This window comes from Euleptes europaea, chromosome 6 (assembly GCF_029931775.1).
Source record: "Euleptes europaea isolate rEulEur1 chromosome 6, rEulEur1.hap1, whole genome shotgun sequence".
Lineage (NCBI taxonomy): Eukaryota > Metazoa > Chordata > Lepidosauria > Squamata > Sphaerodactylidae > Euleptes > Euleptes europaea.
The window spans coordinates 57,905,588-57,923,858 of record NC_079317.1 but is presented as its reverse complement, the minus strand read 5'-3'; the positions used below and the strand labels follow the sequence as shown (position 1 = coordinate 57,923,858).

The following is an 18,271-nucleotide window of genomic DNA, read 5'->3' as shown; positions in this document are numbered from 1 at the left end:
AGAAGTTCACGAGAAGATCAAATACACCAAGCAAAGATTCTTCGAGAAAGCCAACAAACCCAGCCGATTTTTAGCTAATCAACTTCGGCAACAAGAAATGAAGAGAATGATTCTAGGAGCAAAAAGCAACAGAATAACCTACAACAAACCAGAGGAAATTGAATTTTTTTTTTGCTGACTACTATACACAACTCTACGCAAAAGATGACTTACAAGAGCAAGGGCTACAAAAGTATCTATCACAGGCTAAACTTCCTAAACTATCAGAAGGGGAACAAAAAAGCCTCAACCAGAAGATGACAACACAAGAAATTGTAGATGGCAGAAATAACTTGAAACCTGATAAAGCACCAGGCCCGGATGGGATTACTCTGAAGTTTTATAAGTTCTATGAGCAGCAACTCACACCTGTTTTTCTATCATTATTCAATGACATAATAGAAAATGGAAAGATTCCAACATCCTGGCAGGATGCACACATATCTCTATTACCGAAGGAAGGCACTGATCCATACCTTCCCCAGGCGTATAGACCAGTCTCTTTGCTGAACGTTGATTACAAATTATTTGTCTCCATATTAACCAAAAGACTTCAAAGGTGCATCACTAAGTTGGTGCATCCGGACCAAACTGGGTTCATCCCCAAGAGACTTATGAGAGACAATGTAAGACTGGTTCTCAGCGCAATTAAACACATTAAGTCAAAATCACTGAAGACAGCTATGATCTTCCTCTATGCAGAAAAAGCGTTTGACAACATTTCCTGGCACTTTATCTCAAAGACATTGGAACAAATGGGTTGTGAAGACACTTTCCTCAAAGTATTTAACACAATATATTCAGCCCAAAAGGCACGACTTTTAGTTGACGGTTGTCTATCAGCAGAATTCAATATTGCAAAAGGCACCAGGCAGAATTTAATATTGCAAAAGGCTGTCCACTTTCGCCGCATCTATTCGACTTATCAATGGAGGTTTTAGCGAATTATATAAGAAATGATTTTAACATCAAGGGACTCAAATTTGGAAAAGAAGAACATAAAATTAAAAGGTATGTAGATGATGATGTATTAATCTGTCAAAACCCAAAGGGCACTCTTCCATATGTGCAACATCATATAATGGAATTCGCAAAGTACTCGAGTTACAAACTAAACAAAGCAAAGACGAAGATATTGACATTTAATACTACAAAAATTGACGATATGTATATCAAAGAAACTACAGGATGACAAATATCGAAAGATTCACTCAAGTACTTAGGCATCAATATATCGTCACAAAACAAGACACTTTTTAAAGCGAACTATGCAAAAATCTGGGGAGAAATAGAAAAAGATCTGAACCGATGGTCAAAGATGAATATTTCCTGGCTAGGAAGAATGTCTACCATAAAGATGAATGTACTTCCAAGATTAAACTTTTTATTCCAGTTTCTACCAATAAGAAGTATCCCTGACAAGATGATAGACAACTGGCAAAAGCAAATAAATTGCTTTGTGTGGAATGGCAGGAAGCCAAGAATTAGATTTAAAGTACTACAGGATGAGAAAAAAAGAGGTGGGCTAGCGCTACCAAACTTTAAATTATATTACCATGCAGCCTGTTTGACTTGGGTTACAGACTGGATCAAACATCCCAAGAACAGAAATATTACATTGGAAAGAGTGGACCTCTTGCAAGGCTTCCATAAAGCCTTATGAAACCCTACGGCAACATTGCAATCAGGTAAAATCTCCAAAGATTGTGATATCAAGCCAGCGATCCTAAAAGTCTGGAAAAGATATAAAAAGAGAATCAGTCCCTCTCCGCCATCCATAATGTCTCCGGCTGAAGCCTACCATGAAGACATTAAATTGAAAAATGAATCGCCATTAGTATACCGTGACATGGTATTTTACAGGAGAGATCAAAAGTGTATTAATGCTCCAAGACAAATTCGAAAAGATAAGCTGGCTGACATATCTCCAACTGAGATCCAATCTAAAAAGATACTGTCTACAATCTGGGTCGTTCCGAGAATTAACAGAATTTGAGTCAATTGTAACCAAGAGTGACGACCATTTGTTAGGAAAAATCTACAAACTACTCCTGAAGTATGATACAGAAGAACAAGTTAAGATAAACATGATTAAATGGATGCAAAATTTTGGTGAGATGGTCACAATGGAAACATGGGAAAAACTTTGTACTCTTGAACTAAAATACAGCGCAAGTCAAGAAGTGAATGAAAACTGGTACAAGACGTTCTACGGGTGGTATATGACGCCCAACATGATTTCTTAGATGGCCACCTCGAAGGGAAAAAAGGGGGCTTGCTGGAAATTCCAAGAGACAGATGGTTCTTACTTTCATGTTTGGTGGACCTGTCCGAGACTACAAATGTACTGGAAGAAGATTCAACGTGAACTACAGAACATAAGTAAAATAAAAATAAGACTGGACCCCAAATACTTTCTATTAAGTATAACACCATCTGATTTACCCATGAGATTCAGAGATGTGTTCAAATATGCCACAACAGCTGCAAGAGTAGTACTGGCAAGAACCTGGAAGCAAATGTCTATACCTGACATAGAAGAATGGAAAGACAAAATGCTCGACTATGCAGACATGGCCAGAATGACTTTTATGACAAATCCTATATATAATGAGTCAATAGAACAGTTTAACGAGAAATGGCAACCATTTTATACTTATATATGTTAGCGGATTAATAGATAAATATACTATAAGAAACTAGAATATACAATCAGATAAATGTAAACATACTAGATCAATGAAAATGCTTGATAATTAATAGTTTGAAAATGTAAAATGCTTTTGAATTTATGAGACCAAAACTGTGCTTGTTTACATCAGACGGATTTCCCTTATCCCCTCCCTTTTTTCCTTTTTGTATCCTGTATTTGAATTAAAAAATAAATAAAAATTATAAAAAAATGAAATTTTTCTCAATAGTAGACATAGCAGTACATTATTAGAAATAATGTGTTCTTGCTTCTCTTCTTCATTAGGCAGGATAATTCACAGTGTTTAGCAAGGTTCTACTGTATCTGATTAATCAATAAAAGACAGGGCAGAATTTCACTTGAAGAGTGGGATACAGTGTCCCTTTCCATATCTTTATAGGTAAGGGGTATTTCTTCCCTTAACTCTGACGTATATTTATCTCTAATTCAAGCATTTTGTGATTCTTGTTTCAAAAATGGTACTACTAAAATTGTTTAATTTTACATTATTGTTTCATTAAGAACCAGGAGCTCTGCTTTTGTCCCCACATTTGGAAGACTTTCACAATCACAGAAATACTTCAGAATGTGTAGATAAAGATAATTACATTTAATTGCACGTTTGTGTTGAACATATTCTAAAACTTGCATTGTTTTAGCTGTTAATCAAAAAAATGTCTGATTAACACTCCCTGTTTAATGTTAATATTTCCCATGTGCTGGTTTCAGCAGTATTTCTCTCTTTTCAGGCCTGTATGTGGAATCAGAGGGAAAACTCTCATAATTAACCTTCCAGGTAGCAAGAAAGGGTCACAGGTAAGCAATGTTATGGAAGAAAAATCTTAAAATGTACACTGTGATCCTGAGTAGAGATACTGGGATGGATCCAGCCATTTTGCTCAGCAAGGTTTGAAGCATTCCTCTAATGGAAGAACCACTTAAGTGGGAGGAAGTGTCCTGGGGCTGAAGGAAGGCTTCAGACTTTGCTGAGCCAAGTGGCTGGATCCAGCACAGTGGTTTTGTCTAAGAGCTTTTCATAATGTGTAATACTGTGCATCTAATAATAGCAATGAGCTTTGACTCTCGAAAGCTTAGAATCATAGAATAGAATCATAGAGTTGTAAGGGACCACCAGGGTCATCTAGTCCAACCCCTTCCCAATGCTGGAAATTAACAACTACCTCCCCCCATATCCCCAGTGACTCCAACCCTCCCCCCACCATGCAGGATCCCACAATCAAAGCACTCCCGACAGATGGCCATCCAGCCTATGCTTAAAGACCTCCAAAGACAGGGACTCCACCACAGTCCGAGGCAGCGCATTCCACCATCGAACAGCCCTCACCGTCAGGAAGTTCTTCCTAATGTTTAGGTGGAATCACTTATACCCCAAAAATCTTGTTGATCTTTAAAGTGCTACTGGACTTTAATCTAGCTGCTTTCATTGTGACTCATTGTATACCCTACTAGAACTGATAAAGGATCTAAAGGGAACGGGTAACCCATAGTATTGTTGGACATATTTTTTCCAATAAACCTGTACACAGTGACATTGTATATGACAGTATGTTCCAATAACATTTTCTTAGCACATGAAGATAATTTTGATCCTTACACACTTTAAAAATATTTCAGGTATATAATGTAATCTATACTAGGGTCCCTAACTTTTTGAGCCAGTCGGCACCTTTGGAATTCTGACATAGTATGGTGGGCACAGCCACAAAATGGCTGCCACAGGAGGCAAAGCCAGCCACAAAATGGCTGTCAAAGCTTACCTTCACTGATGCCGTGAAGATTCTTGTGCTGTGGTGGCAGCTGCGGCCAAAGCAATGTGTTTAAAAATTCTGCACAGTCAAGCTGAACCCTTGCTTGGCAAAAGCCCCATATGGCCCTGCCCACTTTCTAAAAACATTTGGTGGGCGCCAAGAAAGGTATCTGTGAGCACCATGGCTTCCACTAGCACCACATTGGGAACCCCTAATCTTTATAATAACTTAAGAAAATTATCCTAAGATGCCACATCCAACATTTTGAAAGGGATTTTAAGCATGTATTCATGTTGAGAATCAGGAATCTGAGTTGATTACCCATTTGAACATGTTCCATTTCCATTAAAATGAAATAGGTTTTATGAAGTAACCCTTGAGAGTTCAGAGGATACTATAATAATTGTTGAAAAAATATCAGTTTTGTAAAATTATGATGTGAGTTTGCTGATCTTTGCATGCAGTTTTGATTTTGCAAGTGCTAGAGGTACGGAACCATGTCTCATCATCTCTTAATATACAGTTTTAAAAATGATAGTGTGTGATTGTCTTCTATCATGTCCACCGCTCTATCCAGTCATTGTTTAATTCAAATCTGCCCAATTTTCTAGTCTCTTTAACTTCATAGCTGTAAATAATTACTGACATACTTAAAGGTAAAGGTCCCCTATGCAAGCACCGGGTCATTCCTGACCCATTGGGTGACGTCACATCCCGACGTTTCCTAGGCAGACTTTGTTTTCGGGGTGGTTTGCCAGCGCCTTCCCCAGTCATCTACACTTCACCCCCAGCAAGCTAGGTACTCATTTTACCGACCTCGGAAGGATGGAAGGCTGAGTCAACCTTGAGCCGGCTACCTGAAACCAACATCGAACTCAGGTCGTGAGCAGAGCTTTTGACTGCAGTGCTACAGCTTACCACTCTGTGCCATGGGGCTCCTACTGACATACTTACATGGGGTTTATTTATGTCTATATTTATCCCAGTCAGAGATAAGGATTGTATGTATTTTGTTTAGGTTAAACAAAGCTATTTGGGTTTTGGGGAAGAAGGTTACAAGATTAGAAACTATAAAACTGTCTGTTTTTCTGAGATGTATTATGCTATTGCTAAAGGTGTGATGATGAGTGAGAAGGACAAGAAATCTTCTGTGGAATATGCCAGACGAGTTTTACTTTAGGGTCATGGTCTTAATGCAGACTTAAGGACCTCCACAGTCTGAGAGATAGTCAACCACTCATCCCTCCACATAACTTGCTCTCCTCCACATAACCTCAATTGCTGAGATCAAGGCAGTCAGAGCTCTCTTCTGCTCCAGCAAACACTCAAGCATGGCGTACTCAAGCATGGCGTAGGTGGAGTTCTAGAGAATGCTGACTTCACTGATCAGGCAGTGGTCTGGCACACCTGTCAGGACCTGCTTCTCACAAAGCTGATGGGTATCCTTCACACTGCATGAGATCCTTCACACTGCATGAGAAGTTACCCGTGAGATGCTGGCATTTCTGGAGGAGACGTCTGCTGGGCTCTGGAAGTACAAGAGAAGGGGTTGGGGCACCCAGTCTCCTCTCTAGCTCCTCCAGCATCCTCTTGGTCCCTGAGGTGAGCTCCAGAGCCGGAACACTCTTGTCCCCCAAGCTCTCCCCAAAAGACAGCTCAGGTCACTTCTCCTCCTGCTTCTGAGTCCCAAAAACTACTGGAGAAGGGGCAGCCTGAGCAGTAGACCCTGCCCAGGGCCAATACATGCAGGCACCTCTGCATGCAAAGCTCCAGCAGCTGCCTCAATTTATAGGGTCTTGGGGGGCCTCTTCATTGCACCACCCCAGCCAGAGGTCATGGTAGTGAAAGGCGGCTATGGAGCAGGCCTCTGCACAGATGGGGGGAAAGCCACAGCCCTCCCCTTCGCCCCTCTAGTCATCTCCCTTACCTTTTCCCGGGGCCCTGTTGAGTTCACTTCCTGCTGTTCATTGTGTCCCCAGGCCAAACTCTAGCTAACTTCTTGAGGGACGTTAGGTACCTAGATACCTGCACTACAACCTAACAGACTGTGAAACCTGTTTATGAATCCTCCCCTCAAAAAACTAAGTATTTGTTTTGTAAAAATTCACCTAACCAACCTTGCTTCAGTGTTGTGTATGTGTGTGTTTTTAGGAACTATCTAGTGACTTTATGTTCTAAAACCTGACTAAGATGTAATTGAAACTTTCCTTGAGATGGAATGTGAAAACTTGGGATGTGGAGCTGATAAGTTGTAAATCAGTACAAAATGTCTTCTGGTATTTAAGTTAAAGTGACAGCATTACCTTGCAACTCTCATGTTGTTTTGAAGTATGAGTGAATTTGTAACTGCTATTAAGTAAACTGAAGCAGTTTTTTTTTATGTTCATTGCCCTTATTACTGTGATTTGTTTAAACTGGAGGCTGACTATTGTTTACTCTTTTCAGAGTTGGATGAAGTTTGGAAGGATGGGGGTTGTTTGTGTTGTGTATTCTAATCCCACTGTTGCCTTTGATAAAAGGGAGTTTCAGATTTTTGTCTTATTTCTTGATAATGCTGACTATATGGAGAGGAAATTGTTTATAAGCCCAGAGTCTGTGGATCATCCAGAGAAACTGGGTCATGATAAGCTTCCTGTTAACCAACTAAGTGAGTCACCTAAAAACCCATTACCACCAGATAATGATAGTTAGGAGATTGGATTGTCTGAGATCTATATTATCATCCCCATCATTATCACCATTAATAGGCACTGTAAGTTTATTGGTAGCCATTTTTTATTTGGTTCTGATTAGTGTTATGGGAATTATCTTGCTTTTTATTTCTTAGTCATGGTCAGAGTTCTGGTAGTAAGCATTTGTTTTTGTCATCCAAAAAATCTTTTGAGGTCTTGAGAGGAGGTCAGAGGTCATTGTCATTCAGGTCAAAATAAGACAAGCCACCATAAATAATGAGAGGCAATGAGAGCCAGCATGGTGTAGTGGTTAAGAGCGGTGGTTTGGAGTGGTGGACTCTAATCTGGAGAACCGGGTTTGATTTCCCACTCCTGCACATGAGCAGTGGATGCTAATCTGGGGAACCAGGTTAGTTTCCCCACTCCTACACATAAGGGCAGCTGGGTGACCTTGGGCTAGTCACAGTTATCTCAGAGCTCTCTCAGCCCCACCTACCTCACAGGGTGTCTGTTGTGGGAAGAGGAAGGTGGTTGTAAGCCGGTTTAATTCTCCCTTACGTGGTAGAGAAAGTCGGCATATAAAAACCAACTCTTTTTCTTCATCTTCTAAACTTCCCAGTATGTGGGAGCCCTAGAAATGAAAAATATTATGGAAGGATGAAGGATCCAAGTGATTCTTACTGCTCTGATTCTGAAACAAAGATATTTGGTGTTTTGGATATCACTGTGGAGGCACAATAATGAAACCAGCCTTGACTGCAGCTATTATAAGATAAAGAACACAAAGTTCAACAGGAGGATTCTGCCTTGTGTGCCTGTTGTCTTTTTGCTAATGGAGGAAGCTATCATATGGCAAACAAACATATACCTCATACTCATCACTCATTAATGAATGTAAAAATGGAATTGTTTGGGAAGATATTGTTCTTCAGCTCTGATATTCAATTACCAAGCAATTATTGACACATAAGTTTTTCCTTTGAGAATATACGCTACTTCATCTTTGCCTTGACAATCAGCTAAGGTTCTTCAATGAGTAGATATAAAATTGTCTAAAAGGGCAAATTACTATGGTTTGACCCGTGGCTGACAGTACGGCAAGGAATACTGTATTTTCAGTTTTTTCTAGAAGACATGCATGGTTCCATTTCACAGGGCGGCTGGCTGGCTGAGCAGAGTACAAGATCTTCTGTTTGAAGGAATAGAACTGTTCAGCTCTCAGACAGATGATTCCTTAAAGAAAATATGTCAGGCTCAGATTACAATTATTTCTTCATCTCAGCTTTTCCAGAGATCCAAGGTGTTTGATGAGACCTTTTCCTTCACCGACAGGATAGAATAGACAGCAAAAGCCTATGTATTTTAGTCTACCACTTATTTAGTTTGCAACTTAATATCTATGTATGCTGGCAGTGATTCCTGAAGCCAAAAATGAATTCAAGATCTGCTAATATTTCACCTACTTCTAAGCAACATGTGTGAGATGTGTTCCGTGACATTGCCTTTCTTCAGGAAATAGTAACCAAAGATTACCACAAAATAAACTCTAGTCTCTATTGGCTATGCAGTGGACTTTAAGAATATTCCCCCTACAAGTTCAGGAGATCAGGAAGCTTCTTACCCTCTTGTCCAAATATATCCCGAAGAGGAATAAGAAATAGAATTAGTGCCACCACATATAATCAGAATAGGTTTCTATTAAATATATTTTATGACAGACCAAACTAATGGAGGAAAGAGACCCTTATTGGACAAACTACGCTGTGAGCGCAGGCAGCTTTCTAATAGGATACCTCTTGGTCTAACCACAGATGCATCCCTGTGATGTTGGTGTGCATATATTGTGTGGAAACAGGAGGAAGGATTGAACATCAACTAATTGAATCATCAGGAATGCTTATTTCTGTAGCCCCTGCCCTGAAGGGGAATATGGTTTAGTTGGCTACAGACAGCATGATGACAAAATACTACATAAACAAGGTGAATCCATTTCTGTCATGTTTTTCAGGAAGGCTAAACATATTTCAAAATCAGACTTTTCCAATGCTACTCACATGGCAAGCGGTACCAGTTTGAGCTGGCTACTCTCAACTGGTCATATTCAGTAGGCAAGAAGTGGGTGCTAAAGGAAAAATCATCCAGCTCCAATATTCCAGTAATGGAAGCACCAGGGTCGACCATTGTGCTGCAAGATCTAATATGAAGTGTCCCATATTTTTCACATATGAAGTTCCCTGGTTTTGGAGTGACACATTTCAGATTCTATTAAGGGGGTTTTTCTTTCTTTTTAATTTCCGCCTTATAACTTACTGAATCTGATATGAGAGCAGCAGCAAGGGACAGAAACAACAAGCCAGTGTCCTCACATTGACACAATTAAACTACAAAAAGATTTACCGTACTCATTTTGTGGGGACAAAATTTTTTCCTGTGATGACAGTGTTGCAGTAAAACGGGTTCACTGGGGAGAGGGAGACCCAAGATCGTTATCAAGAAAACAGTTTATTTGCAGCTGCTGACTCAGAGGCCCTAATGGGCAGAAATCTCTGAGTCCCGATTATACTGGGGAAGAGATATTTATCCAAATTCAAGTTATGACAATACATCAACAAGTTATGCATATCTGATTGTATTACAGACAGAAAGGCGACTCAGTACAGTTGCAGTTTCATCCAGTTTCTCCTATCATTGTTTATCGTTCACTCTGACACTCCATGACTCTTAGCCCAGTTATCCAGTGCACAGAGCAGGCTTGTAGCTAGGCAGAAATTCCTTCCCTGGCAGTCTGGAAGCCAATTATTACCGGGAGATCTCTGGGGTACTGTCACAACAGCAAAGAGTGAAATTCTAAATTGGATCCAAACGAAGTTGGCAAATATGACCTCTGAAAGGAAATGATTTAAATATGAGATAAGGTAGTATATGTAGAAATATTGAGTTGAATAATGTAAATAGAGTATTTGAAGAACAGCTTTTACCCATATAAATCTGCCTGCCTGTTTTACAAGGTTGTCTTCATTGGCCCTGCTCCAGGCCTTTGTTGGGAGATCATTTGAAATTATTTTCCTGCCATTGTCATCTACTGCTGAATTCTGCTGCTGCTTTCTCTTTTGTTTCATATATGTATATAATTTTATTTTATTGTTGCATTACATTTTAAAAATCTGATGTTAGCTACCTGAAAAGTGGTAAAAAAGTTAAGTAGACAGTTTTTCAATAAATACATAATCAGAATTTCCGAACCATGAAGGCAGAACTGATCTGTGTTAAATAGTGTTGAGCTTGCACTCTTGTTTAAAAACATAAGAAAATGAGAAGTGCCTTGCTAGATTAGGCCAACACCCGACATACTCCAGCTTTTCTTTCTAAGAACCCCAGCAGGCAGCAGGCATTAAGTGGCTCATCAGTGGACAGGTTTACCTTTTGAATGTCCCTACTCCAGTACTCCCAGATGTACTTAAGCCTATGTGCAAAATAAATAAATAAATAAAGTTCCAGAGTTTAAAGAGAGAGAAAGCAGGACAATTTACGGTATTCTTGTTCCAGTACTTCTGCCTCTGAGACATAGCAGACTAGAACAGATAGAGCTATGATGCTGAGTGGAGCAAACATTCTAGAACCAAAGACTGTTCTGTAGGAGTAAACTGAACAGGTGAAGTTTACTTCATAATTATGGTCACAATCTTATAATGTTTTGATAGTTTCCGCACATTGGAGGGGGGGAATCTCTCCAAACTGGAGAAATGGGCATTAATATGGCAAATGAGACTCAATGTGAGAGCAAGTCTAAAGTGATGCATATTGGGGCAAAAAATCCCAGATACACTGATGGGATCTGCACTGGCAGCGACAGACCAAAATAGGGATCTTGGGGTGGTAGTGGATAGCTCAATGAAGATGTCAACCCAGTGTGCAACTGCTGTGAAAAAGGCAAATTCCATGCTAACCATAATTAGACAAGGGCTAGAGAATAAAACCAATGCTCTCATACTGCCCTTACACAAATCTATACTGAGACCACACATGGAATTCTGTGTACAGTCCTGGTCACCACACCTAAAAAAAGGAATATTGCAGAGCTTGAGAAGGTGCAGAAAAGAGCAACCAAAATGATCAGGGGGCTAGAGCAACTGCCCTATGAGAAGCTGTTAAAATGCTTAGGGCTGTTTAGCTTAGAAAAAAAGGCGAGTTAGAGGAAACATGATAGAGGTCTATAAAATTATGTGTGGTGTGGAGAGAGTAAATAGGGAGAAGCTTTTCTCCCTCTCTCATAATACTAGAACACAGGGTCACCTACTGAAGCTGAAGGGTGAGAGATTCAAAACAGATGAAGTATTTGTTCACACAGTGCATAAATTGTAGAACTCTCTGCCCCAGGAGGTAGTGATGGCCACCAGCTTGGAAAGCTTTATGAGTGAAGTGGGCATGTTCATGTAGGATAGGACTATCCATGGTTAGTAATCAAAATGGATACTTATCATGATGCTTACCTATTCTCTCCAGTATGAGAGAAGCGTGCCTATTATCAGGTGCTGTGGAACACAGGCAGGATAATGCTGTTGCAGTTGTCTTGCTTGTGGGCTTTCTAGAGGCACCTGGTTGGCCACTGTGTGAACAAACTGCTGGACTTGATGGGCCTTAGTCTGATCCAGCACGGCTTTTCTTATGTTCTTAAAGTTGGACTTGGAATGGAAAAAAACTGAATATTTTTCCTATTAGGATATGAAAAAGGAATAAAATTAATATATTAATAATATTTTTAATATTTTTAATTGAACACTATGTACTATATTGTTTTAGTATTGTCAAATAGTCAAATACAATTGTTAATACATAACTAGTATATATAAAATGAGCCAGCATGATATAGTGGTTAAGAGGGGCAGACTCTAATCTGGAGAACCAGATTCCCAACTCCTCCTCATGAAGCCTGAGAACTCTCTCGGCTCAGGTAGAGGCAGGCAGTGGCAAACCACCTCTACGGGGTCGCCATAAATCTACTGTGACTTGACGGCACACACACACACACACACACACACACACACACACACACACACACAAACCCCTTTTTGCAACAGTTGCTTTGTCTAAAATTTCTGTTTGAATTGTTTTCAAACCACAGAATATGGTTTTGTCTATTAGGACAAAACTATGTAAATGGAAAGCTCTAGGGTGGGACTGCAATGTGGATATGGTAAAGCTGAACAGAAAAGTTAATCTGACAATATTAGCATATTCAAAAAGTCTATAATGTATACATAAGCGCACCATTCTAATTCAGATCTCTAGACAACTTGAATAAGTATAACTTTTCAATAGCTTCTGTAGGTAAGTCTTCATTGTCATTTTTTTCATTGTGCACAGGAATGCTTTCAGTTTATACTGCCAGCCCTACCTCATGCCATTGACCTTTTGCGAGATGCCATTGTAAAAGTAAAAGAGGTGCATGATGAACTTGAAGATCTACCTTCACCACCACCACCTCTTTCTCCTCCTCCAACCATCAGCCCACACAAGCAGACAGAAGACAAAGGTGTACAGTGTGAGGAAGAGGAGGAAGAGAAAAAAGATAGTGGAGTTGCTTCAACAGAGGATAGTTCCTCCTCACACATAACTGCTGCAGCCATTGCAGCTAAGGTGAGTTGGGGGTCATATGCAAAGAGGCACATTGGTTTCTATCTCAGGTACTTTCCCTGAACCTTTCAAGTATACATTTGATTTTTTTTTTTTGTCAATTTGTAGTTCTATGGCAATAAGGAAAGCCAATCTTAATGTTTATTCAAATAATTTTAACTTTTCTCTATATATAGTTTTTCCCATCATTTTTGTTTACAGCAGTTTAAGCCACCATAGGAATTAATCCTACATAACCACCCTATTAAGTGATAAAAGAATATTATTTTTTCTGATACCTCTTTTGTAGATGCTTTTTCAGGGCCCTCATTCCTCCCATGCTGAGAATTTGTTTTGTGGGAAAGCTGGGGGGCTGGGCTGAGGGAGGGAAGGCACTACATGTGCAGCTATAGAAAGTGTGCATTTGGACCAAAATTTATCATGTAGTCCAAGTTGCATGAAAAAATATTAGTGGGGGTGGATTAATTTCATTGGTATTTATGTTGCTGTGTTTGTATGAAGAATGAAGTTCTTCTGAGTTAAACACGCTTGTGTCCAGTTGGAATACCAGCAATGTATAGTTCAAGCCAAGCTTTGACAATCTGAGCCCTGTCAAACCATAGCTGAATCCTGGACCACTTCTAGAGTCAAGGGATCAAAGAGTCCAAGCCATGGGATAAATTTCTCAATAGCCTAAACTCCTCAGCACTTGCTGTTTTACTGACAGAACAACAAAAATCAACATTTCAAATCATCTCTATACAGTATTTTCATCATGTCTACATTTTCCTCTTTAAAAGCATTGTCAGATGTTTACACACATAATGCAGTTAGTCTTTTATTATCAGTGGAAAGTTAGATTTTTAATAATCATAAAGTTCTGTATTGACTATATGCTGTCCTGGAAAGGTACAAGATGCAAGCAGTAAGCATTCAGTGCAGAAAATACCTGAGATCTAAACTGATTGTACTCATTTAAACTCCTATGCATCTTGCATTTGTGTATTTCACTTGTTTTCACCCTTGTTCCCTCTGTTCATTTTGCTTGTTTAGTTTCATGTTTTCCTGTCACTGTATTCATAGTTGTTATGTATTGTACATTAGAAGCATCCATCCTACACCAGTTATGCTGCTATCATGGCAAAAGGTGAACATCCCATCCCTGGTCTCATCTGTTATTCCCATCACGCAGCAGACAGTGCAGGAGAACCGGTAAGACACACCTACCAGAGGGTTTTGCATTACTGATATCTGCAGATATTTTGCCTGTCTCCTCTCTGTGTGTAAGGAAGAGTTGTTCATTATATTCCCACCAATATACAGCATTGGTCTCTAAGCAAAGAAGTCTTAAATTGCTATTCCGTGCACTCTGTCAGATATGTGGTATTACACTTTTTCGTTATTTTGCAATCTGATGACCCAAAGGTCTTGGATAATGCAAATCACTCAAATACTACCATCGATTTCCACCCTTCCATAGCAGCCACTACAGCTAAAATTTTTTGCTACAGCCAATGTAATACCAAAATCAGTATCAGCTAGCAAAAAAAGTTATGTGGTGTTTTAATATTATTTTAGCTGTGAAATATTGATTTTTAAGATCAGTAACTCTCTGAAACTTTTCACTTTGGTTTAGAAGAGCAATTAGTTCAGTGCTGAAAACTCTCTTAGAAATTTTAACATCACATATTCAAACTTATTCCTGCTATTACAAGGCCAGTAGTTTACTTTGTAGTTCTAAGGAGACTTGGTGTCTGCATCTGGACTGCAAATTGCTTGGCTTGCATTACAGGCAGATATTTCTGGTAGATGCTGCTACTGATGCTCTCTCACTGCTGTCATTTTTCTAGTGTTTGTCATTTACTGATCATATGCGGTTGCATTCCTTTGGCTTTGTTTCACTAACTTACAGAATGAAAATCTAAATGCCATTTTTGTGTCATCACTCCTTCTTAAATCTGCAGGGCTCTATGATTTAAAGAAAATATGGACATTGCCACTAAGTTCAGGCATCATAATAGCTCTCTTGATTTACAACTCTCTTCAGCTCTCTCTCTCTTCAGCTCTCTCTCTCTTCAGCTCTCTCTCTCTCTCTCTCTCTCTCTCTCTCTCTCTCTCTCTCTCTCTCTCTCTCCCCCCCCACACACACACACACACACACTTCATCCTGACCATCCATTCAGATAGCCAGTAACACTGAAAGATCACAGAGGTTATCTGGTTTTTGTAGAAAAACAGAACAATCAGATCCACCACACAGTCCTCAAAAACTCCCATAATGTGGTCCATCGACCAGGAAAGCATATGACCCTCAGGTTGCCAATGCATATATGCTAGAAGCAGAACAGACAATATTGGGAAGCCACTAGGGTTAGACTGAGCTGGAATATTCTTCTGTGATTCCCCAGTGCACCTTATCTTAACCAACTGAATAGGAGAATGGCTCAGTTTCCGTATTGATCACTGCTTGAAGTAACCAGATATATGAAAAGTTCTCAACACTGTTGCTAGCCTACCTAGTCTGGAAACTGCTGGGCTGAAGTATCAATCAATCCAGAACAATAGCAATAAGATCCCTTTATCCCGTCTTAATAAAGGCATAAAGTCTTGTGTAGATGTTTTGTGGGTCAATTTCATCTTTGACTACTCCTCAAGTATCTAGGTAATGGGATGATTCAATAACAGAAAATGTTCTCAGGCAACTGCCCCTTCAAGTTCAAGATCTTTAGGTCACAGAAATAAGGAAAATAAATGGCTTGGGTTCAGAAATCCACATACCTCAGCCAACAGAACAAAACTTTGTTGCTGCCTCCTTCTTGCTGCAGCCCTATAAAGTTGCTCCTGAGGGCTGGGACCCCTAAAGGTAGAAAGCTGTCGGGGACGGGGAAGGAAATTGGTGGAAATCATCCCTATTGTGCATGCAAAAATGGCCTTCTCACCCAAGGGGGAGAAGGTCCAGGCCAGGATTGTCTCTGACAGTACAAACCATATTGATGTAACTGAGGGTGAGAGTTTGAGGGTGTGAATAGTACATCAGAGGATAAATTTATTTAAATTGCTGTCATATAATTTCTCAGCAGTTCACATAAACAAAAGACTCAATAGACAATGCCATTTTGGAGTTGAACTTGACCATTTAAAAATGCTTCAATTGGGTCTGTAGGGTGGTGGGACCAGCTGATCTTGTCCCCCCACACATACACTTCAAAGGCATGAGGGGTGGGGACAAGATTGCCTGGTGCCACCGCTCTACAGGCCCAATCTTGCGCCATTCTCTCTCTCTCTTCTCTCTCTCTCTCTCTCTCTCTCTCTCTCTCTCTCTCTCTCTCTGCATTGTGACCTGTAAATTTAGTGGTCCTAGGATATAGACATTAGAGGCACAAGGAGGAAGATTAAAAGGAAATAGGAAAGGGAATTGAGCAACTTCTTCAGTATACTTGGCAGAGTCACTGTACCAAAATAAACACACAGAATAGAAATATCAAGAGAAATGGGCTATTGTTAGGGAAGATGCCAGTTCCTTTCATGCTCTATTCGATTGTTTTGAAGGTTTTTATACTGAAGGATATCATTTGCTTCTGTTCAGCAAATGTCTTGGTATATCTTCATCTCCATTCATTTGTATTAAATTGGTGTCTTATTTATTTTCATGCCCCTGAGGCTCAAGTGTTTTCCTTTCACTCTGCTGAATATTAATGGCAAACAGAGAAAAAGATCAAATAAACATGATGAAGAAAAGGACAAAGAGATTTTTGATATTAAGGAAAATTAAAGAAATTAGTACAATGAACTTACTTTTCAAAGCCATACTAGGATAGCCCAGATTTTTTAATCCCTCTCTATAAAGAGCCCTGATACAATTTAGCCCACTATTTCATGGTAATGAAAGATGCTTCCCCAGAAAAACAGGAGGACAAAACCATCAAGTATCCTAAAAATAAAAAAAAATAATGTATGAAATCTATTTGCTGCCTGTGTTTCTTTGGTAATGAACATAAAAGACCTGACAAGATAGTTGGGTCTTCTGCAAACAAAGGTGCTTAGAGGATCTGAACTTTATTTATGGAAAAGAAGTAGATAACTGTAATAGATTCCACAGTATGCATTACTATGACTTGAATTAACTCAATAATACTTCATTGTGTGTGTGTGTAAAGTACCGTCAAGTCGCAGCCAATTTATGGAGACCCCTGTGGGGTTTTCAAGACAAGTGATTAAGCAGAGATTTGTCTGCAAAGTCTTCCTTGGAGGTCTCCCTTCCAAGTACCAAACCAGCTTAGCTTCTAAGATCTGATGAGATCGGGCTATAATATACCATTCCACATCCCCAAATGCTTCATTACTTGATATCAAACAAAGATCTAGATATTGACCTGCTGTTGAAAGAGGATAGTCAGTGCTTCCATTGTGTAAATTTGTATTTGTAAGCACTGGGTGAATAATTTTATTGTTCATTAATGCCTTATGATGATTAAATTTTAGATACAGAAATATTAATGATAATTTATATTTAAGTAAATTACACAACTTTTTGCATAATTAACTTACTATATATTTTTATAAAGAGGAGGTTGTTTTCCATAACTGTTGATGCAGCATCACAATCAAGTTCATTTTTTCTTTATGTTATATCTCCATTCACAGTCTGAATTAGGTGCAGCATGTAGCAACAGCTTGCACTGGAATTAAACCTGTGACTTTGGTCACTTATGCATGGTAGGTTTAGCCTCCTTCATTCCCTGTTTCAGCCAGGATCAAGTTTTTGAAAATGCACGTTACCTCATTCCTTTTCGCCTCAACCCCGTTTCAACCTTAAACGAACTCGGCTTTTCCCATTCCTCTTCTTGCCGGAGTTAAACGGTCTTTCCTAACTGAAACCAGATCCAAGGAGCGTGCATACACTTGCCTCGCATTGAGCTTTCCCCCGCCCCCTTTCCAAACCCCTCTTCTGTTTGCTGATAGCCATACAGGGGAAGCAGCGAAGATTGGCATCTCTCACAGCCAATCACGAATTGCTTCCTACTTCCTGGGAGCTCTTTCTGAGAGAAAGAAAGGCTTTCTTAAAATAAGGCTTGGATTTCGCCCCCCCTTCTTTCAAATGGCTCCATTTTTTGTTTTTTTGTTCTTAAAATTCTTTTTTGTGTGGCAGTTGGGTCTGGGGGGAAGGAAATGTTCTCTCACGAGATGAGCCAATCACACACCAGCAATTAAAGGGGTGGGACTTGATATGAACTTGGGAGACTGCTTTCCTGGATTCATGCCCCCGGTTTGCACTCAGTTTATTCCCTGATCATTCAAGCCAATGCATACAGATTTCCCCAACCCAGGTTGCTTTGATCCTGTCTGAAACGGGGAATAAAGAAGGGTAAAGTGAGCATGCATAATCGGCCTTTGTTTCTAATATTTTGTACTTTCCTGATTTGATTTGTCACCTAGAAGATATTGTCATTTAGCCAACCAAAGGCATATTTCCCATAATGAATCTC

The 18,271-nt window shown here is 39.6% G+C and overlaps 1 protein-coding gene across 16 annotated transcripts in view; it reads left to right on the top strand.

Moving 5' to 3' along the window:
* GPHN (gephyrin) overlaps positions 1–18,271 on the top strand; it is a 321,466-nt gene that overhangs the window by 198,122 nt on the left and 105,073 nt on the right. For 8 of the 16 annotated variants that reach the window (XM_056850798.1, XM_056850800.1, XM_056850799.1 and 5 more), the window contains 3 exons: positions 3,481–3,547; positions 12,537–12,809; positions 13,890–13,997. In XM_056850798.1, coding sequence (XP_056706776.1) covers positions 3,481–3,547; positions 12,537–12,809; positions 13,890–13,997 — 448 coding nt within the window. The remainder of the gene's footprint in view (positions 1–3,480; positions 3,548–12,536; positions 12,810–13,889; positions 13,998–18,271) is intronic. The other 8 variants (XM_056850804.1, XM_056850801.1, XM_056850808.1 and 5 more) reach the window with 1 other exon arrangement.